Source organism: Oryctolagus cuniculus, chromosome 1 (genome assembly GCF_964237555.1).
Source record: "Oryctolagus cuniculus chromosome 1, mOryCun1.1, whole genome shotgun sequence".
Lineage (NCBI taxonomy): Eukaryota > Metazoa > Chordata > Mammalia > Lagomorpha > Leporidae > Oryctolagus > Oryctolagus cuniculus.
The window spans coordinates 159,833,374-159,856,686 of NC_091432.1; the positions used below are offsets into that span (position 1 = coordinate 159,833,374).

General features: G+C 43.1%; 1 protein-coding gene across 20 annotated transcripts in view; it reads left to right on the forward strand.

Moving 5' to 3' along the window:
• TRPM3 (transient receptor potential cation channel subfamily M member 3) overlaps nt 1-23,313 on the forward strand; it is a 1,025,749-nt gene that overhangs the window by 946,651 nt on the left and 55,785 nt on the right. For 10 of the 20 annotated variants that reach the window (XM_070050833.1, XM_070050835.1, XM_070050847.1 and 7 more), the window contains one exon: nt 5,507-5,717. In XM_070050833.1, coding sequence (XP_069906934.1) covers nt 5,507-5,717 — 211 coding nt within the window. The remainder of the gene's footprint in view (nt 1-5,506; nt 5,718-23,313) is intronic. The other 10 variants (XM_051858588.2, XM_051858602.2, XM_051858622.2 and 7 more) reach the window with 1 other exon arrangement.

The window sequence follows — 23,313 nt, forward strand, 5'->3', positions numbered from 1 at the left end:
TGACTAGACGCTGAGTGCAGAGTACACACAAATGCTCTTTCCACGAGTTTGAAATGGAGAGAGAGAGAAGTAATTACCATGCGCTGTGAGAGTGCTGTGAGACAGGTGTGTGTAGAGGAGCTTAGGTAGACAGGCTTCGTACAGAGGCTCCATTTCGGTGGCTCTTACAGGAGGAATGGATCTTCATTACATATTGCAACAGATTTTTAGGACTTTTTAAAAATTTTGTAAAAGAAAAAAAAGTGCTAGAAAAATGCCTTTCCCTACACAAAGGGAGGAAAAACAGTCTATTTCGGTTGAGCTGAGCTGAGCTGTGTTAGGTTGAGTTGGAAGTGAACACTACGTTCTACCACACATCATGTGTTTTGTCACACTGCTGCAAGAAGATGTCTGTTAGGAACTAGGATCCAGAATGGTGCTCCTACTTACTTCAGTCTCCAAAAATAGTCCCAAGGGGGCATGTAATACGCTTCCCCACAAATGGCCAACGATTCATTCCAATGCTTCTTGACCACACACCAGCTTCCAGACTTTCTCCACAAAGGCCAAAGCCTTCTGAGGACAGCACAAATTTTTATTTCTGAGGAAATGCACAAATAAATCAGCTCCCTCTCCAGACTCACTAGAGGAAGAAACAGAGCCCATGGCCCCAGACACTACATATTTTTCATGAGTTGGCCCTCTTTTCTAAGCGTGTCCCCTGTTTAACCTTCATAGGACATGTGTGGAAAAGCTAAGTGCATCCATTCTATCGTGGCCAATACCTCTTAATGAGAAGCCTCTTTGCTAAAAACCATCACTTCACTTCCATTGTATAAGCTGTTGAAACCAACAATTGGTCAAGAGATGTCCTTTTTGACTCAAGTTTTGCAATGCACACCATTGACCATTCAATGTTTATGAAACATGTGTGTGGGTGGATGTGTGAGTCTACTGAAATGAATTTTCCTCAGAACTCTTCCTGTGAAAGTTCTGATATACTCACACAAAAAGAAGAGTTTGAATTCAAACGTAATTAGGTGTGACACCGAGCAATTTATTTAACCTCTTTGAGTCTCAGTTTTTCATTTCTAAATCATTAATGAATGATAAATACATAACTTGTAGGGTTGTTGTGATTAGACATAACTTATTAAATGGTCAACAGAGTCTGGCTCAGAGTTTGAAACTTGACAGATTGTACCCCTTATCATTAAATTCATATTGTGTTTTTCCAAGTACATCAAAGAAGAAAAGATTTCCTCATAGTTATTCTGTTGAGGGAAAAGTCTCACCAAACCCATTCTAGAGAGGGAAAATTTGAATTCACATGCTTGAACCACTCACCCAAAACTGAACTACAGTTCAATTGGGAAAATTTTTGACTAGAAAAAAAAACTGTGTATCTTATTCTATTATATGCCTGTTGTAAAATTATCTTCTTTGTATTTTAACCATGAATTTGATATTGTGGTGAAAATTCCTATGTCTAAAAGCAGAGAGTCTCAACATTGAGTCTATGGATGGAGCTTAAGTGAGAGGAACTGTGGGACTCCCCTGTTCCCCAATTTATAGATAAAAATATGTGGAGGGATGAATTTTCTGGACCAGGAAGGCAAGTTTTTGTGAACTTCTCAAATGGATCCCATGCAAATGAAGAACTATAACAGCTGTAGAATTAGGCCAAATCTTCTCAACCATGACACTGTTGATATTCAGGACTGAGAAACTCTTTGTTTTAGGTCCTGTGCACCACAGGGCGATGAGCACCTGCCCTGCCCTCTGCTCACTAGACACTGTATAGTGTATGCAAACACACGTACACACACACACACACACACACACAGCGTTATGACAACAACGAAGAGGTCTCCAAAAACTGCCACATGTCCCATAGGGACAAAATCACCCTATGTTAAGAAGCATTGTGTTACATGATTACATAATCAGACTGGTTGTTTTTTGATCGTTACCTTATCTTATTTCAACAAATAAAATCTGAAAAGAGCCATACAAACAAAATACATTAATTTTAAAAGTCTTGGTGACATTTAAATACTTGCTGTAACTGAAGTCACTCTAATGCAGCAAAATTATTCTAAGATCCACGCCTATCATTTTAATAATGGCATAATTATCTCCAGTTTTGACTGGAATGAATTCTTACTAAGGAATGAGCAGAGGGATGTGCTGCATTTTCTCTGCCTTCTAACTTATGAATGACTTCATCTACCAGTCAAGAATAAGTAGAAAATGAGTATATTTGGTGATTTTGCTTTTCTTTCATGTTTTTTTTTTTAAAGATAAGTAGGTCTATAAGGGAGTTACTGATCCAGAAGGTGGGTAAAATATGCCTGTACAATTTATCTGTGAGCCAGACAGGCTGCCAGGCTGGAAGCATAACAAAGTATGCCCAGATGTGTTTCTATTGAAAGCCCCTCAACACTAGGGAATCCTTATTCAGTACTGAACAGCCAGGTAACTCACCATGCCCTGTGGCCTAGGGGCAGGCAGCTGATCTGATTGCTGGGCACCCAGTGATCATCAGAAGACCCTTTGGAAAGTGGTTCTCTGAGTCTTTGCATTGTATTAGAAACCAGTGTGCTTGTGCCTCACAGCCTGGAACACCTGCTATCAAGTATGACCCAGTGCATCTGCAGGTCCAGGATTACTTAAACCAAATCCTGCCCCTTTCCATAGCAAGCCACTGCTCAATGGAATTCTCTAAACCTAGTACAAGGCTCATGTTTACAATGCAAAAAAAAAAAAAAAAAAAAAAAAGCAATCACAATAGCTGACATGTTTAGGATGTGCCAGATACCATATCAGATATGTCAATGTTATACCTTCATGAAATAGGTTCTAGTATCTGCATTTTAACAAATAAACTGAGATGAAGCAAGGGACAATAACAAGATTCCTGTCTATCTAACCCTACAGCCTGACCTCCTTCCAACTCTAGTAATAATAATACGTTAATATTTACTGAGAACCCACCCACTAAATGTTTTGCATGTTATCTCAATACTTACAAAATACACATTATTGTTGTTACTATTATCCTCATTTAAAAGTACAAACAAAAGATCAAGTAACTTGCCCAAGGCCTCATAGCTATGTTTCTTTTTGTTGTTACAGCCAGGTCTATAAGGGAGTTTTATTTTATTTTATTTTACTATTTTATTATTTTATGTAGTTATCTTTACTTTTTTGTGAGTGTTTTTCGGGCTATTTTTACTAGCAAAGCAAAGATGAAAGCCCAGGTAGGCTGACCCCTGAGAACACATGCTTAAATGCTTAACCATTATAGAATATATGCTATTCTAGAGAACATCACTGAAAGATATTTACAAGAACAGGTCACAATCTTAATATTGAAGCAGCTGAACAATTTAGCTCTAAAAACAGAGGAAACCAGCCCCAGCTCTCACTATAATGCTCTACTTCTGCACCCTGTCAACTTTCAGTATTTGTATGGGAGCTTAGGTTTCTTTGAAATAGATGAAGCTGAGAGTTCAGGAAGAATATTTCTTCCCTGGGATTGCTTTAGCCCTGTGGATAGATATCACGATCAATTTGAATGAAAACAATTCTGAGAAAGTAAATTAGAACATTTCTGCATTTGCTGGCTGAGTTTTCTTGCATCAAACTAGCCCCTAAATCTCATGAGTACACACTTTCCTCTCCCTACCTATCTTTTAATCAATTCCAACAAATACAACGTGAAGGACTCATGTGTGCTTCTTCATTGATGAGAATTCTATTAAATAAATTGTAAACGAATTTTACAAAACAAAAAAGAGAAAGAGAGAAGATGAAAAAATAGGTTCATGTTTCCTAAAAAAAACTGGTCCAACGCAGTCAGCTTGCTCTCAGAGCTCTGAAACCACCGACCTGTTGAGGGAATAACTGATTAACATATTTCTTTAAAAATAATGAAAAGATAGGAGTGAATACCAAATTTTGAGAGATTCTTACTGAGTTTTAAAGTCATATGACACTCATGAGATGGATCTTGAAGTTGCCTTGAAAATCTATCATTTGACCTAAAATATATTGAGATCCCAATGCCCTAAGTCATGCTGGAAGACTATAATGTTTGAATTTCAACAAAAAAGTTTCAAACTAATTTGAAGCCTTCATTAACATTGATAAAATGATCATTAGCCTTTCTTTATATGTGCACATTCCTTTTGGAAGTATGATGTGCAAGAGAAGGTGGTCTTTTGTATTAGGTGGTTAGATATAAGAGAGAGAAACCAACCTCTAACTAGCTTAAGCATAGACAGCATATATTGACTTGCAGAAGGTCGCGATGGAACTGGCCTCGGGCCACAGCAAACAGGTACTCAATTGCTGTCAGGATTGGTTCGCTTTCTCTCTCTGTGTCAGTCATTCTGATCAGTTTCACTGGGGTTACTCAGCCTCAGACACTCTGCATTCAGGGAATTAGAGAGAAAGAGAAAGGGAACTTCAGTTAAACAAAATAAAGCAAGACAATAAAGGGTTCTGGTTGGCCTGTCACATGCCTGCCTCCTATTACTATTGCCAGAGCACTGAGTTCCATGATTAACCTAGCCTGGCCAAATGGGAACTATTTCTAAAAGAAGGAGGTAATGGGTACTGGCCAGGCAATATCAGTAGTTACTGCATCCTCATCTGTTTTGGGTGATAAAAGAAAGGCAGTTTGACATATGAGAAACAAGTTCCAAATAACATGTATCATGGAAATAAACAGGGAAAAGGGGAACAAAGAGGAATAAGATATACAGTGTACTAGAATGGAGTTGGAAGGATTTTATAAACATATCCAGATGAAACTCTACATTTCAATAACAGGCCCAAGTTTGAGTCATTAGGCTACAATGTTCTAATGCCTTAGAAAATATCATGCATACCTAATAGCTATCTTGAAGGAGGAGTAGGTAGAGGAAGAGTGGTTCTCTGAAAGATTGATTCGCAGTACAACACCAGGCAATCAGTGTGGAGTCTCAAGAATAAGACAGAGCGTGATGGATATTTGCTTTGTTTACAAGTAATTATTTTCTTGACCTTTCCAACTCTTCATTTGCCTTTTAGAACTTGGGGAACTTACAACATTGCACTAATTCTTGAAATAGTTCAACTATCCCAATTCCAACTTTCCTATGAAAGAGAATGAGAGAGAACACTTGCCTCTCTGGGAGCAGACGTTCAGGCTGGAATCACGCAGAGATGCAAGTTTCTGTATTATGACTCCCACATCTAGATTTGACTAGGCCCCAGGGACAGCAGTGGAAAATGAAGCACTCCCACTTGGTGTTACCTCTTTAAAAGTGTGTTTTGCATTACTGATAAGGTTCTGTGGACATCAGCTTGGACAGACCAAGTATCCTCATATCAGGACACAACTCCCTACCTAAATATCCCTTATTGAGCATCTAGAATATGAACCTCCTTCAAAGGTTTCCTTCAAGGTAAGCATTTGCAGGAGCACTCAATCATGCGCATTTTCTTTTGTTTCTCCCCTGCTTCTCTGCCTTTCCAGATGATAGACATGATGTACTTTGTCATCATTATGCTGGTGGTACTGATGAGCTTTGGGGTTGCCAGGCAAGCCATCCTCTTTCCCAATGAGGAACCCTCGTGGAAACTGGCCAAGAACATCTTCTACATGCCTTACTGGATGATTTATGGGGAAGTGTTTGCAGACCAGATAGACCGTAAGCAAGTTTATGATTCTCATACACCAAAGTCAGGTATTTAACTTCAATTGGGTCATGTCTTTTCCAAGCTCATTTGTTTGTTCTCAATAAATGGCTCAAGATAGAGGACTGATTCCTAGTTTGCTATCTTGAAGGGGAAAAAAAAAAAGTTAGAGAAAGCAAAGAAATTGTTTTAGCCAAGTAGTCTACTGGTGTTGCTTCAGGTATGTCCTTTCTGTGACACAAATCGATATCTGCTACCCCAAATTTAAGCCACAAATGGACCATTTAAAAATATCTTAAGTTCCTTTGTGATTCAAAACCCTGGGATTTTTAGAATCGAGAATAGATTGTGTCACTACTCCTCACTCCTATCCCAGCCCCCAGCCCTTTGCCTTCAGAAAATAAATTCCTGGAGTTTGACTTCAGAACAAATAAACAATTCTCAATTTCACCATCAGAATTCAAGAGTAAAGGCAAACATCTGTATGGTGTTTTCCTAGCACTGGAAACTATTCTCTAACTCCCTTTCCCACTGTCTCAAATTATGTGCTAGTGAGACTCATAGGAAGCTAGTGTTCATTGCCTGGAAGTATGGAAAATGCCTTCGGTCATAGACTGAGTTGCTTATATAAAAGCCAGAGGGGGAAAATAGCGTCTATATCATGAAGTGATTTAATGTGGGGAGCAAGCACCAGCAGTCCTCCAGGGTTTCAGGCCCTAATAAGTGGTGATTTTCTGTAATCAACATTCCTCTTGCATGGAGTCTGAAGATAGTTGTAGCCCAAGAGTCTGTTCCAGGATTTTATTTGGACCAAATGTCAGGGCACACCAGGCTTTGGGAAATGACTTGGGAAGAAAGCATCAGGAAAGAAATATCTTCCAGTGTGGAGGAGTCCAGTCCCAGGAGCAACTCCTTCTCATTTCCCCTGAGGAGTTTGTCTCTGGAAATAACACCCCGCCAACATTGTTGAATTAACATTTTTCAGACATATTTTGCTGGCAGGCCAGCAACCTGAGCCCTGGACTGTGGACACGGATTAAGGTTACATAATCAGTGGTATAGCATATTCAGAGCAGTGGCTAATTGGTATCTGCCCCCTGCCCAGCCCAGCCCAGGTAGCACTGAGAGCAGGAACACAAGGACAAAGCCCCCAAAGTGTGAGTCTCCCATGCCTGTGAAGAGCATGTGTACATTGGCAACAGAACACACACATGCATCCTTTTCCCTTCCGTGAAGGATTTTTCACAAATACCCTTTCCTTCTCAAAATGTGTTATACGAGGCAAGCAAGGCTTTTTGGAACACCTAATTGGAACAAATATTTCTTACATGAGACTTAGCCAACTCACAGAGGAAGAATTTGAGCTCCATCTCCTAGTTATAATGTCTCTGGTTGACACTGTGCAGCCTTCGCCAAAACAGTTTTCCTGGGATTGGGGAAAATCCTTCTGAGAGCCTCATTTCAAATGGTCCCTAAAGGCAAAACAGCACTTACAAAGCCCACCAATGGCGGCTCTCCTCAGAGATTAAGTGTGCTCTTTTCCCCAAAACATTGCCTTTCCCCTGAGTTATATTATTTTGCCTTTTCTAGTTTTCCTTTCATCTCCAAAATAAGATTAAGCCCCCGTGAGCGTTGTGACAATGCAACATTTTGGGGAAGAGGAGGAGAGAGGTGTAGGTATGTTTTATAAATGGGATTCTGTCTGTCCCTCTACAAGTGGCCATTTATTGATGTTGTACTATGAACCCAGCCTAGTGCAACAACCTCCACCATCTGGCTGAATAAGGATTTTTTATTGTTATTTTAAAAGAAGGGCTGATTGTAGTTTAGAACTTGAAACCCACCCCCAGGAGATGGAAGAGTGCTGTTTTGTGTGAGTGATGTTTGAAAACAGATTCACCCCACCGTATTAATTAGTCCTTGGTGCTCTATTTCTGTAAGAAGAAATTTCTACCCTATCCTGATATTTAACTGACCCAGCCTCCTATAGATGCAACATTCCTCATGCCCTTCCCCCAACCACTTACCTTCCTTTTAGACATTGTGAAATTGGCTGCAATGGTAGCCACCGTTCTAAGCTAAATCAGCCAGTTTGCTATCGAGTGCTGGAGTATTTGTCCTTTCTCAAGCGGGTATAGAAGGTGGACCCCAAATCTGTCATTATCCTTGGCCACAGTCATCAAACATCCGTGTCCTTTAAATAATTTGATATTCATGTGATGGCACTGGGTGGGCCCAGTGAGGATTTGATGACTGCTCTCCCTGGGTGTTCAGAACTACCCACAGGACCCAATTACCAAGCCATTTGAGAAAGGTACAAATCACTTTGCTGCCCTATGGTGTCTTGGCTCCTTTCTGTGCCGTGGCCAGGTTGGCGTGTGAAGCATGTATACAGGCTGATCAGAACCCATAGCCACCTGGACCCCTGGCCCTGTGCAGGGCCTGCCAGTCGCAGCCTGTGGGTGTACCTGTGTGGGCCTCTCCAAGTGCTGCTCATGCAAACGCACCTTTTCAGAGCAACTCATTTCCAGCAACGTGCACGCGCTCCATATCTAACTCTTTGTTTTTGACTTTAAAATTGCTGAGCCCATTTCATGGCTGGGGAATTGCTCTTTTCCTTAATTGAGATAGATGTCCATGGATGTATGACGGGGCCTTTGGATGGGGGGCTAATGAGAAAGGTAAACCTGAGGAGAGAGAATCGCTTTAATGCCTTCCTTTTGGGGAGGCAGTGTTACCTAACTATAGATTTTTTTATATACACCCATTTTTCTGCTATCGTTTGTCCTAAACACAGAGACTATCAATAAGGCCAAAAACACTAGAAAGAGACTTATAAGGTTACTTTCCAAATGTGCTTAAAAACTGAAAGCAAAAGAAAAAATGGCGTCACTGTAAAATCACTTGTGTGCTTTTCACCTCTAAGCTGTGTTGGACTAACACAGACCATAGTCCAACTTCAATCCAAATGATCTGTAAGGTTTGGAATATTGGCTTTGGTGTTGGGAGCAAAGAGAGATGAAAGAATGGGACTACAAGCAGAAGATGAGGAAACTGGGGGAGGGACAACGACGGTCTGCTGTACTTTGGAAACTTTCCCTAACACCCTGATTTAATTCACTGGGAACTGAACTTGCTGTTGTTGGTTGGTACTTTGTTTTTGTTTTTGTTTTGACAGGCAGAGTGGATAGTGAGAGACAGACAGAAAGGTCTTCCTTTTGCCGTTGGTCCACCCTCCAATGGCCGCCACGGCTGGCGCGCTGCAGCCGGCGCACCGTGCTGATCCAAAGGCAGGAGCCAGGTACTTATCCTGGTCTCCCATGGGGTGCAGGGCCCAAGTACTTGGGCCATCCTCCACTGCACTCCTGGCCACAGCAGAGAGCTGGCCTGGAAGAGGGGCAACCGGCACAGAATCCAGCGCCCCGACCAGGACTAGAACCCGGTGTGCCGGCGCCGCTAGGTGGAGGATTAGCCTATTGAGCCACGGCGCCAGCCTGGTACTTTGTTTTACTTTGTTTTTGTTTATAAAGAGGCTTCTGATGTTTGTGTTATATAATGTACTAACTCTCTACAGCCCAACCTAAGGGCCCCCATGAAGTGACGTAGGCCCAGAGTTGTTAAATACATTGCAACCAAGTGATGACATCCTTCTGAGCACTCTCATTAGGGTGACCCGTGTTGCATGGCCTCTGAAAGCTGGTCAGGCTCCCACTAGAGCCTGACGGGGAAAGGCCGCAGAGAGGAGAAAAGGAGCAGAATAAATTTCCAGAAGCATTCATGCCAAGGCCAGCACAAAGCTAAAATGAGATGGACTCTTGCCAGCTCAGAAATCTGGCTCTACGTTTTGGTGTATGGGGTGTCTGGAAATGCAGCTTTATTGGTGCTGAAAATGGGGTGCCTCTGGCTTCCCCAGCCTTTCAGTGAGGGAGACTTCCGCTTACTTACAGGCCCTCATGTGTTACCTGCCATATATTCAGATTCCTCAGGCTGTTCCAGGGCAAGAGGAAAATGAATCATGCTCTTGACTGCATTAAATAAGGGCCTAAATTTAGTCCTTCTTTCTGACAATCTGAGTATTTCACAAGTTCAGATAGTAACGAGAAAGTAGAATGTCCAAAACTTACTTTCTACCATGAAAACTGAATATTGTCTGGCCCCTTCTACTCCCTTAAAATCAACTATCCCATCTACTTAATGAACGGATCAGTTTTTTTTTCTTGCTGCCTAAAGTTCTCCCACCTGAAATTAGTAGTTAACCTGGTATAGGATTTTTTTTTTATTTTACTTATTCAGTACAAAATTTTTCCATTAAAAAAAAAAAACAAGCTTGCTCCTTTATATCCATGTGGTCCTCCTGTTATGTCCACCGGACTGGAAGTGTTGTTTTGGTCTGAAAACAAGGCTTGTGGATGTGCATATAAAGCTGAAACAGTCTCATGATTTTTTTAGCCTCAAATTAATTATTTCTCATCTGAGGTGTGGAGATTGGGACAGCTCAAGGAGCTGATTCTTAAAATGTACCTACTTCTGGGAAGCTTAGAACAGCATGAACATGAACAGAGAGAGCACGCTGTTGTGCATCTCAACTGCTAGGCTCCAGTTTTCAAAACTCAGGGCTGTGCATCTGCTTAGTATTCCAGCCTGACCTTCTCTAATGGATTCAGAGCACACTAATGCCCACCAGCTATAGCCTGACCAAAGAGAGTATTGTGGAAAAGAAAAACCTGGGCCTGTGCCAACTTTCGGGAATGGGGGGAATTGTTTTGTTGGGTTTTGTTTTTACAAATTTCCAAGGAAGCAAGCCAATATGAGTCACCACCTCATTTTCTGCCTCTTAAAGTCAGCTCACATGAAAGAGAATGCCCACCTGACTTGTTTACCAATGCATGCTGACTCCTGGATTCACAAATAATAGCTCAAGCTGTGACAGGCCTTTGTGATGTTTTCATACCCTGGTGTGGTCCACATTTGTTCCACCATCGTGATAGTCACTTAACATTGGCTCAAAGATTGGACTCCATTTTGAACTCAGTCATTTTCATTCAATGGATATTTATTTTATTCCTATGAGCTGGAAACTAAGGTACAGAGGTCAACATGATAGAAATTTTGTCTTCAAGAAGCTTATAGTTCAGTGGAAGCAAACTGACATTGACAATGTATATGTAGACATGGAGCTTGAAAAAGGAAGTCATACTCCTTCTAGGGTAGGAGTCTGGGGTGGGGGGAGGGCACAATAGATGAGGACTTGCAAAGAAAGAGAAGATTGAGCTGCGTCCTGAAATGTGAGCAGATGTTTGCTAGACAGATGGGACCAGGGCGTGTGAAGAGGGAAGAGCAGCAATCCAAACTGAGATTTAGTATGGAAAGTTCCAGGATCAGCAACTACTTCAGTGTGATTGACTGTAGAGTGAGACACTGGGTCGGGAAGTAAGGCTCATAGGGCTGAGAGAGGGAAAGGACTATAGCTCATGGAGGACTCATATCCGATACTCAGCGTAGTTCCGTGGTCAGATATACAAGAGTGCATCAAAACAGTCATAGAAAATTTGCATTATACTTTAGTTCTATTTTTTTACATGAACTTTTGAGGCCCCCTTATATATTTTCATCATATTTCTCAAGCTAAACTGTGGAAGAGGAGTTGATGGGAGGTGAGAGGCAAGAGGCCATTGCTAATGTGGTAGCTGAGGTGGAAAAAACAGGTGCAGAAGACTTTAGGAAAGTGAAATCAGAAGAACCCAGGCAGAAATCAAATGGCACAAAGGGTGCGAGGGGGAAAGTAGATGAGAATTTAGAATGAGGGGTTAGGAACTGTTCAAACACTGCCTTTTGGCTTAGTGTAAAAGGCAATGTTATTTACAGAGATAGAGAATCTGAAAGAAGGAACTACTAGGGGAAGGGAAATTTGTTTCATTTAAGTTGAATTGAGTTTGAGGTTCCTATGGGAACTAGGAAAACCATTGAAAAGGCTATTTTGTAGACAGAACTCAGCAGAGAGAGCCAGACAGGAAATAGATTTGGGGATCAAAAGTGAAAGCCAGGATGGGTGAGCTTGCAAGGTTACACAAGTAGAGTTAGAAAAGATGGCTAGCATAGAGTAGTGAGAATGGAGTAAGAAAGAGTATCAAATGTAAGAGAAAAGTGCAACTAGGTGAATGCTTAGAGGAGTCCGTTCAGTCAGATCTTTGGAAGTCACTGTGCCAGAAAATTTTCATTTCCCTGGGGGGTACAAAAACCAATTACAATGATTTAAGAGTCAGTGAGCAGCAAAGCTAAACATTTACTAGCGGAGAGGGGAAGAAGTGTCCCCTTGCTATCCAGGAGGGATTGGTCTCAAGACTTCCCCCCTACCGCACCTCACAGATACCAAAATCCAAGGATGCTCAAGTACCTTTTATAAAATGGTATAGTATTTGCATATTGCCTCTGTACATCTTCCTGTATAGCTCACATCACCTCTAGATTACTTAGAATAACTAATAAAATGTAAATGCTACAGAAATCATTGTTATACTGTATTTGAGGGGATCATTGCAAGAAAAAAGACTGTTAAGATTCAGCAAAGGCATAATTTAAAAAAATTTTTTTTCTGAACTGCAGTTGGTAAAACCCACAGGTTCTGAACCTGTGGATACAAAGGGCTGACTGTACATGTGTGGAGTAGAGGGGCAGAGAGCATGTCAATGAGGTAAAGTTTGAAAAGAGTGATGTCTTATGATCACCATTAGAGAGAATGGGAGATGTCACCGACTTGGTGACACATCACATACAGCCATCCATTTACATAGTTGGGTTGTGTGTTTTCTCATTCAAGCCTCAGCAGACCAGAGATAGCATCAGGAAAGACAAATGGTTGGATGAATCCAACACTGAGGCTCTGCTTTGCACATATGGCAGAAATCAAGGAACTAGGGCTTTTGAAGATTGTTTTACTATTAATGTAATATGAGGTCTAATATTAATAGAAAAGATAGTAAAAGTATAATGTTGGCAAGTGCCTAGGAGAGGGAAGAATGATCTTAGGGCTAGATGTCTAACCTGAGCAGCAAGTACACTGAGAAACCAGGCTACTGAGAGTTGTGATGGTGAGATGTCATGATCAGAGTGGTAAATGGGCATTCAGAGTTAAGAGGTGAAGAAACTTGAGGTAGCTATAAGGATGAGCCCAAGATGCTAAAATTGAGGTCAAGCATCTTGAAGCAAGAGTCTTCTGTATTTGCCAATACAGTCATTGAAGTTGTCTACAGTAATGACAGGAGTAAATGTGAACAAGAAGACTTTGGTCATGATGACCTGAAACTCAAACGGAAAGGGCTTTTTGCACGCAAAGAAAAAAACATGATTTGGAAGAGCTGAAGAGTATCAGTGAGAATGCAGACGTTACCTTTGGGAACAACAACAGTGGATGATGAAGATGTGCAATTTCTACTTGAGCAACTTTAAGAGAGGTCTGCAAAGTAGGTTTAATTCAGCCAAGAAAACAGGTTATTGGTCTTATACATGGGTAAGTGGGCTCGTGTGAAAAAGCAGAGGAGCTTATGTTCAGTTATAAGGGGGTTCCAGAAAGCTTGGGGAAAACAAAGGAGAAGGGGAGCATGATGAGAAAATTCAGTGCACAGAAAACCGTTATTATGACATTAACATGGAGGAGGATGGGTAACTTTAGGAGCTTGCATTTTAGGAATAGATTATAGGAAGAGTATTTTGGTAGGAGTAAATTATTCAGTGTTTTGAGGTAGCTGAAGACTGGAACCCTCACAGTATAAGATACCCAGTGTGGCTACTGATACCTCTCCCTAAAAGGATGGAACTGGAGACTGCAATGGTGAAGAGTAACCAGGTGTTGAATAGGAACTTCAGCCCAATGGCTGGAGAATTCTATATCCCAGAAGAGGTCCCCTTTTGAAACTTAGCAACGGCTTCAATGCCAGGAAAACACCCTTCCTCACCTTCTGCAAAAACGAAGTCTTTTCTTTAGTCTTTTCTAGACTTGCTGAAACCTTGCCTATAACTAAATTTAGTTCTTGGCCCATCCTAGCTGTCTGTAGTCCCTGTTGTAGCTCTGCCTTTAACAGAGCACTTTTGGTGCACTCTATGTTTGCATGTTTCCAAAGCCCAGGCTTTTTCTGTCCTACCACAAATACTTCAACTAAGCCATAGGTAACCCTGTGGAAAAGAAAGCATTAGGAGTTGTAATATATTATAAATTCTCAGAATTTCTCACAAAAGCTTCCTTCCTTGAAGTTTGTACTTGGGAGAGGATATCTGAGTTCCCACTGAGCAAGTGGGACTATCTGGTCACCTGTGGTCAGCTAACTAACCACTAGGGGCATGAGGGTGGGAAATGAGAGGTATTTGCCCCTCTGTACAGAGACAAGTCAATAAGTTCCCTTAAATGCTATGTTGGAACTTGTGTTCTTTAACATATGCAAAAGTGATCTAAAAATGGGAGTCTGCAAGATTTAGGGAAGAATTTGTAATCTATGGCAATGCTAAATCCTAAACCAAAAGTGAGAAACTCCAGAGACAGCGTATGTGTGTCAGCAGAAAAGTCACTAATTAGGTTCACTAAGAACATGTTTGGGATCAAATCAGTCACTAAAAAATAGTAAGACTCCATATTGTAACTATCAGGGTACTTGGAAATGTTCATGGAAAAACTGTATTAAAAGATAATTTCAGGAGTGGGTGTTTAGTGTGGCAGTTAAGACACCACTTGGAATGCCTACATCCCATGTCAGAATGCCCATTTCAAGTGCCAGCTCTGCTCCCAATTCCAGCTTCCTGTTACTGGACACCCTGCGATGTACCAGGTGATGGCTCAAATACTACCACTCATGTGGGAGACCTGGATTTAACTCCTGAGTCCTGATTTCAGCCTGGCCTAGTGCATTGCAGGCATTTGGGGAGTGAACCTGGGAAAGAGGTTGGTCTCTGTTGGTCTCTCTCTCTCTTTCCCTCCCTCCCTCCCTCTCCTCCTTTTTTCTCTCTCCCCCATCACTCTGCTTTCAAATAAAATGATAATCATTTAGACATTTACAAAATATACCTTTATTTTGGTACAAAAAGTTTTGAGACATATGCATAGTTTTTTTTTTCATAATACACGTTTTCTGTGAACTTTTTGAATAACCCTCAAAGGTGCAATTGACCATGTGGAAGGATAGGTGGTCAATGTAGGTTGAGTGATGGAGACATCTGTGTAGTGCATATGTAACTCAACCCCAAATCCTGTTAAACATCTAGAATCATACTGAAAGGAAAATACAAGGTGTTATCGCTACCTGACCCACTACGGTAGTGTAGCTGTGCCTGGGACACCAATTATGGTTCTAGTCTCTCTCCCTTAGGGAAGGCATAAATGCATTGAGGCAGAGAAGAGCAGCCCAGCTCATCAAGGAATGAATGAAAAGCTGCAGTTTGAAGATGGATCAGGAAGATTAGAGTTCTTCCCTCTGGAAAGATAAAAGCAAATATCCCTGAAGTATCTGAACTCTCAAAGCAAATCTCTGTAGAGACAGTGATATGACACAGGTCCCCAAACTGGAGTTACTTCAGCCAAGAATCTCTTCAAGGTTGAAAGTGGCAGACTTAGGTCAAATAAAGAATATACATTCTACAGAGTAGATGGAGAACTTGTGGGGATTTATTTCCCCCCAAGAGATGCCATAGGAGAAATCATAGCTTCTCAAAGAGAATTTTAAATTTTCTAGCCTTTTAATTATAAAAAGGAAACACCTTCTAAGATAAAGATGCTGAGGGTTTTTTGTTTGTTTCCCCCAGAGGAATAAGTTACTTTTGAAGGCAAAACAATAAGATGCAGAAGAAGATTCTGCCATTCAGTGGAGAACCCATATTATAGAAAGGACATGGCTCAGTTCAAAGGATCTAGAATCTCCAATCACTTCTAACACAGTGCCCACTCTGCAGCTGTGGCAGAGTGTGGCCTCTGCCCAGAGTCTTTTCTGTCCTCCTTTCCCAAGGTTTGCGACCACAAATGTCTTTTTTTAAAAGATTTATTTATTTTATTTGAAAAGCAGATTAGCAGAGAAATAGAGGGAGAGACAGAGATAGAAACACAGAGATTTTCCATCCACTGGTTCACTCCCCAAATGACTGCAACAGCCAGAGCTGGACCAGTCCGAAGTCAAGAGCCAAGAGCTTCTTCCAGGTCTTCCACGTGGGTGGAAGAACCCCAGACACCTGGGGAATCCTCTGCTGCTCTCCCAGGTGCAATAGCAGGGAGCTGCATCAGAAGTTAAGCGGCTGGAACTTGAATCAGGACTCATACGGGATGCCAGCATCACAGGTGGCAGCTTAACCCACTGCACAGCACTAGCCCTGTCCCAACCACGAGTTTCTCTGTGTGTTAATGTCAGGACTCTTGCTGTGAACTCCTTCAGATAATTGCACTTGAGCTCCTGCAGCCTTTTCACCACCCAGAGAGCCTAAAGAGCCAGAGAGCTTTCTTGCCCTTATTAGTGCCCGTTAGAAAGGGAAGGCTGTGGGGAGTATAACAGGCTGGTTCTCTTGGCTCTTGTTTAAGTGGAGAACACTGCTACCTTCAGGACTGCAAAACACTTTCTGGAATGTAAGTTGTGATTTATACTCTGGAGATCCCAGTGAGATCTGGCTAAGGCTCAGGCTTCGTCAGAAATTGCACCTTTTTTGACTCTTTGTCCTTCTCTATTCTGATTCCTCCAGTTCCTATCTAGTTCCTCTTTGGAGTGCTTCCTTCACAAAGCACTTTCGTTTTAAGCCTCCACTTGGGGTCTCTTCTGGAAGAAACCAACCTAAGATAGACACTCAAGCTGCAAGCTTCCCCAGATCCAACCTGACATCATTTATGTTATAGATTCTAGACCTCTCCTTGCAATGCAGGGTAGGAAGCCAGGGGGAGTTCCAGCTTACAGAACACAGATGGCTTGATCTAGTCATCTGCAGTAACAAAGTGACAAGACAAGGGATAATGGACTACATGTCTAGTCCACTTCATGTTGCTATAACAAAATATGTGAGACAGGGTAATTTATGAAGAAAGGAGGGTTATTTAGCTCACAATTCTAGAGATTCAAGAGCATGGCACCAGCATCTGCTGGACTTTCTTGGGTGGCATCACTATGGTGGGAGCAAATGCAGAAGAGACCGCATGCCAAGACAGAAGTACAAAACTGGAAGGAGCCAGGCTTGCTCAAGAACTGCTCCACTCCTGGAGACCAGTGTTAATCCTTCTGAGGACAGTGCTCTGGGACCATTTACCTTCTACTAGGCTCTACCTCTTAAGGGTTCCACCATCTCCACACTGCCACGCTGGAAACCAGACTCCCAGCACGTGAACTTTAGGGGGCAAACTGCATCCAAACCATGACATTGCCAGTGACAAAGACTTAATTGCATGTCTTCAATACCCGAGGTTAATAGCTGTAGCTCAAAGCATTAAATTTCCAGGAGCTGCTGAAAGAAGTTGTCCTTGAAGCTGGGAAGTTCATTCCCACCTTTGAATCTTTTATTCTAACGCATTTCTCAAATTTTGCTCTGCACTAACAGGACCTGCAAGGACCTTGCTTTTTAGGAGTTTATAATCTAAGCCAGGTGTCAACAGATATTTTCTATAAAGGGCAAGATGCTATTCCAGGGACATATGGTCTCTCACTGTTGTGGCTATACCATGTTGCCATTGTACCACAAAAGCAGTCACAGACAAATAGTAAGCTAATGGGTAGGGGTGTGTTCCAATAAGCAGTATTTACAAAAACAAGAGGTGGGCCAAATTTGGCCCCTAGGCTGCAGCTTGCTGACCCCTAATCTGAACCACCCAGCCTTGCAACTATATTAACTTCCTTCCCAGTTAGTTCCACTGAGCAATGTGTGAAACCAGAGTTCAGGATAGAATCCATTTCCCCTTTGGCACTTTCTACAAACATGTGAGAGGACATGCTTTGTGCAATCACTTCTCCCTGGAAAAATGTTCTTCTACCAACTCAGATGAAACAGACCAGGAGAGAGAGGAGGATGCCTGCTTTTGTAGAGAGTGTACACAGAAAGAAACTGTACTCCCACAGAGCAGGCATGACCCCCACCCCACAAATGCAAGCATGTCCAGAAATTTTTGTTTTTCTTCCAGTTCCACTAGTCCTATTTTTTTACACCCATTGCCCCTAAACTGTAGGGAAATGACCACAGCTCACACTCACCGGTTTACCTGACTTGAGGTTAGAGTAAAATTGGGGATGGGGCAGGATGTAGCTGTTCAGACTCCGTCTACACAGTGTACTGCTGCAATGTCCAGCAGGCCAGCCACTACAACCCTGCAGCTCCAGTGGATTGCTGAAGGCCCTCCATAGTCCCACCCCCAACAGGACTGCCAGGAACTCCACAATGCCTGAGCCCACAAGGCAGGGGCAACCCAGAATTCTCCCATACCCTCACATGTGTGGACAGACACATTTCCCTCTTCTCTCCTCCAACTGTGTTTCTCTGAGACATTTGTACGGACTCCCCAAATTCCTCCCTCTGTTTTTCCCTTTACAAACATCCTAGGGTCCCTGAGATTTTGGACATTTGAGCCACAAAAGCAGGAAGACTCAGGGGCTATTCCTGGGTTCAGCCTTATCCACTTCCTTTCACTGGGATAGTGGGTACACAGCCAATGCTTGTATCAAAGGCAGAAAGGGAAAATGAGCACTTCAAAATGCTATCCCTGTCTCACCAACTCCACTGGCTGTGGGCATGCTAGACCCTAACCCTACTTGTATTTCAAAGGGAGGCTTGCCTGTGAATTAAGTATGACCTAGTGTCAACATAATTCATCTCTCAGTGAGGCTATGGGGACTTCCTAGACTCCTAGAATGATGGTAGTTCTGGCAAATTCCTCCAGGACAGCCCTGTCCAATAGATTGATTGTCAAGGAACTGATCTAGAGCTGCACAGTCCAGTCCCATAGCTGCTAGTCACAGGGGGCTAACAAGTGCTTGAAATGTAGCCAGCGTGAAAGAGAAACTGAGTTTTATGCATTAAATAACTCATGCTGCCAGTGGCTACCATATTTGAGAGTTCAGTTCAAGGTTGTCCAAATACTTTAGAAGGCCACATCCGTGACAGCTGAGACCACACCATCCTGTCCACTGCTCTTTCTTCAATGTCTCCAAATCTGTCTGGCATAGGGGAGGGACACGAATTAAACTCCTAGAAGGAAGGGATACACAGAGGACAATATTGTAATCGGCTTTAGACAGTGAAGCAAACAGTAAGATTTCAGGGACTACATATAAAGCAACCAGAGAAGCCAAAGCACCTGAATGTCAATAAGGATGATGAAAAGGAGTTAAGTTTATTACAAAGGAGTTAAATTCAAGGTAGTCCTCATGGATTCATGACATACACACCCAGAGTGCAGTGGGTAAGGAAGCAAAATCGAGGGGAATCCTAGGGTTGATAACATCCTGAAATTTAGCTGAATGAGTAGGCAAGAAGGAAAATGCGGCCAAGTTCAGGAAATGCCTGTAGCATGAGCCTTCAGTCTGGTAGATGCCCACACAGCAATTCTTGGGCTCCTGCATGGAAAGAAGACTTTTTCCTTTTCCTTTCTCCTTAGAAAAAAAGGACGTTTAAAGAGAAAAATATATTTACCCTGATTTTATATTTCACAATGTATACATAGTACCCCATAATATGTATATTACATAGTCCCCATACATACGTGCAATATTAGTTGTTAACTTTTTTAAAAATTATTTTTAAAAAAAGGACAAAAGAAGGAAAGGGAAGAGGGAGGGAAAGTACAGGTTGGGGGGAGGGGGAAGGAAGGCCAGCCCTTGGTTGTCCAAGGCAGCAGAGGAAGGAGGAGTAAACGGGGGGAGCTCCACGGTGACACTGAATGAGGCCCCAGCAGAGAGCCCTACCAGTTCCAAGCTGCACCATGCTGGAGGCGGTTGCCATGCATCCTGTAACTACGGCCTTTCCAAAGGCACAGTGTTCTGACCAAACGCAATGAGGCAGATGGTTGATTTCCACTCAAAACAGAACACAGTACACCCCTTCTGAATAACCTGGCAAGATTTTCACAGATCTGTATTAACAGCAACCACCAAAGAGACTGATGTCCACCCAGGTTAACTCTTAGCAGATAACCCCAGCAAGGCTTGCACATTGTCTTTTCATATGTGAGAGTCCCAGTACGCCCGCAACCTCAGTAGACAGGGGCGAGGAGGTGCTCAACATCTTTTGCAAGTTACATGCAGCAGAGCAAACAGCTTTCTGCCACTGGAATTCAGACGACATCTGCCAAGTAATGTTTGACTGAACTGCTTGGCTTTGGGCCAAATATTTGGCAGCTAGAATGTCAGGCCTCAGGTTTGTGACGAGTGCTTGCTTGGAAGAAGACCTCAATAACTTCAGGTCAATTACAGGACTTGGAGTCTCCACCTCAGTCACACATTCAATTAAAGTTGAGGACATTCACTGATGAGTTAAGAATAGAGGGGAGATTTGGGACTTGAACTGCGGTCACATGGGTTTTCATTTTACCCTAGAGATATGCATTTGATGGGCTTCTCTGTATATATGACATACTTCATAACCCAATATAAAAAGGAATAAAGGATGCATCCTGTTATCACAGTCTCCAGATTCTAGTTTGTGGGGCTCATTCAGTCAATGACACTCACCTTTTCTGTGTGCCAGGCACTGTGCTGGAACTGAGGGTTAGACAGAGAGATAGTTTATATCTTTGGCTCCCTGGTAAACAAATCATTATGAGACGGCCTAATATTTATTTCCATAGTAATGAAGAAAGACTTAGCTCAAAGGAAACAGCACACTTTCATGTGCTGGTTTAGTAGGGGGGACACAGCAAAGCCAAGCCAAATAGGGAGGGCCACATGTGGTCAGAGACATTCTCCAGGAGGTGACGGGTAAGGGGGACCATAACTGATTCTAAGAGTCCTTCAGAAAGATAATGAGAGGACTTCCCAAAGAGAGGTGCAGTCGTGTCCAAAGCCAGAGAGGTGTGACAGAGCATGCCGGGTGTAGACACAGGGTCTGGAGAGGATGGAGACATGAGACATCCTCCTGGCCCAGCCAGAAGTGCACCTCCAGGTTAGTTCCACATCCAAGGTGCTCACCAGCCTCCTAGACCTGCCTTGGGCTTACACAGGTTCTGCATTTTTTTTTTGTCTGATTTCTTGTGGGTGTCCCCCACTGGGTTACATGCCTCTGGATCACAGTCTGCTGGATCTTTCCATTACTTGTGTGAATGGAGGGGAGGTTAGAAAGGCAGATTGTTCAAAAGACCCCTCCATGCCAGGTTAAGGAAGTTGGATCTTTTTCTTGGGGAAATTCACAGCTCATATGAATTACTTTTCCAAGTAAGAGCTCTAATTTGTTGACTTGAGAGGTGGGTTTGAGGCATGTGAAGATTGTGACTGGGAAATATAGAGCCTCAACACTGATTTGAGGAACTAAGTAGGCCACAAAAAAGCCCTTTGTTCTAGGGTGGGAGTGTGGCACAGTGGTTAAAGCAGTGCTTTGGATGCCTGCATCCCATATCAGGGTGTTCAAGTCCTGGCTCCGCTCCTGACTCCAGCTTCCTGCTGATGTGCAGTCTGGGAAAGCAGCAAACATTGGCTCAAGTACTTGCATCCCTGCCATCCATGTGGGAGACTCAGAGGGAGTTTCTGGCTTAGCCTGGCCCAGCCCTGGCTGTTGAGGTCATTTGGGGAGTGAAACAAGGAATGAGAGAAATATCTCTCTTTCTTTCTTCTCTCTCTCTCTCTCTCTTTCTGCCTCTCTCAAATAGAAGAGAAAATAAATTAATTATTTTTTAGGAACCAAAACATCTCCTAACTAAGTTAAACCTGCTGTCACTTCTCCCCTTAGTGTGAAGTATTTGTATCTTTAATCTTTTACCCATCTCCCTTCAATGGCTGAAGTCAGCATTCAGGAGAAAGTTGAAACGGGGGCAGGTAAGATGGAAACAGATGGCTGAGCCTGGGGGAGGTGGACTTTGAACAACCAGAGGGCCGCATGAGGCAACCAAGTGTCTGCAGGGAAAGAGGAGCAGCGAGGGATAGGAAGCTTCAGAGAGAGAATTGGTGGAAAAATGACTTTGCCTACATTGCAGTTTTGCCATGGGCCCTGGCAGATGCCGGCAGGCCTCCAAGAACCCCCTTCTGTATTGCCTAAAGTAAACTGCTGGTGTTGAGCCTCAATACCAGGACTGTTTGGGATTCTAGAAGCCCTAGACTCTCCCAATTCCCTCTGCAGACTCTGAGCTTCCAACCGCAGCTTTTCTAGGTCAGCCAGGGTTCTCTCGCCCCAGGAAGACTGACAGGTGCGAAAGAGAGAAAGGAAGGCTGGACGGAAGGCATGCGTGTGCCACACTCTCTCACTTTTTCCTTTTTTATCATGAGTGCACCATTGGCCCCCAACTGCAGGCATCAGAAATTAGTTGCCCAGGAAACTCAAAGGCCTAATGAGCCCCCAGGACATCCAAAAGATGCTGAAGTGTTCTCAAAGAGGCTTTCTTGTGACCACAAAATAATCTCCCACAGTCAAGGTCACTGGTTCGCAGTCAGGAGTGATATTGCCCCCCCCCACTGCCCTGGGGACATTTGGGTCTGCCTGGAAGTATTTTTAGCTGTCTCAACTGGGAGGTAGAGAAGGAGTGCCACTGGTACCTAGAGGCAGAGCTCAAGGGGTTTGCCCCACATCCTACAACACACGGGACGGCCTCTCCAAAGAATAACCCAACCCTGAGTGTCAATCATGCTGAGACTGGGAAAACTCAGCCTACCAGAATCCAAAATTCAACTCTTAATTGTTGCTTCCCAAAGAAAAATGGCACAAGGTAGTTGCCTTGACATCTGGAAAGTCCTAAAGCACAGATGTGGAAAGGCCCGTGTCCTCACAGCTGCTCACCCTCTGCATGTCTCACACTATATTCACGCCAAAGACCAAGGAGGACATCACACGACTGTGGTGCTGGAATGGCAAACACCAGTAGGTCCCGTCTCCTGCTCTGGGGCAGTGACTTGGGTCAGATAAACCCAGTGGCCACTGCCCTGAAGCATGAGCAGAATCAGGAGGTCTTAATGATGGCTCAGAGTTAATGAGCACTTGCTGATCCAGGTGCGCTCTCACAAGCTTGGCCACCTCCCTGCATGTGGTAGAAACACACTCTCTGGCATTGACAATGAAGGCCTTCTGCATGCTCTCAGAAATCCTGGAGAAGCTGTCCAGTTCCCGCAAGCCCCTCATCGTTGGGGATGAAGCATGGAGAAGCACACTCCCCGTGACCGGTGTTATCTACTGGCCAACTTAACACCACCAGACCAAATTCCAAATGGCTTTTAAGCATTCACAAGAGCCAGTGGCTGTCTCCTAAGGAGGCCATGGGTCTAGCTTTACAAAATCACAGTTCTGGAAGCAGAGGACTGCAGGCTGCTGTGTGCCCTTTTTAATATTCCAAACAAGGGCTTCAGAAGTAAAATGCCACTGTGAACTGAATGGATGCAGCACTGTTACAGGAAAGCCAGTTGCTGACAAGACTTCAAAGTCACTTAGGCCACCTGAGGAACACCATGCTCAGCTGTGGAAGGAGCCACGTATGGAACATGCGGTTCTATTATACAGCAAGTAATTGAA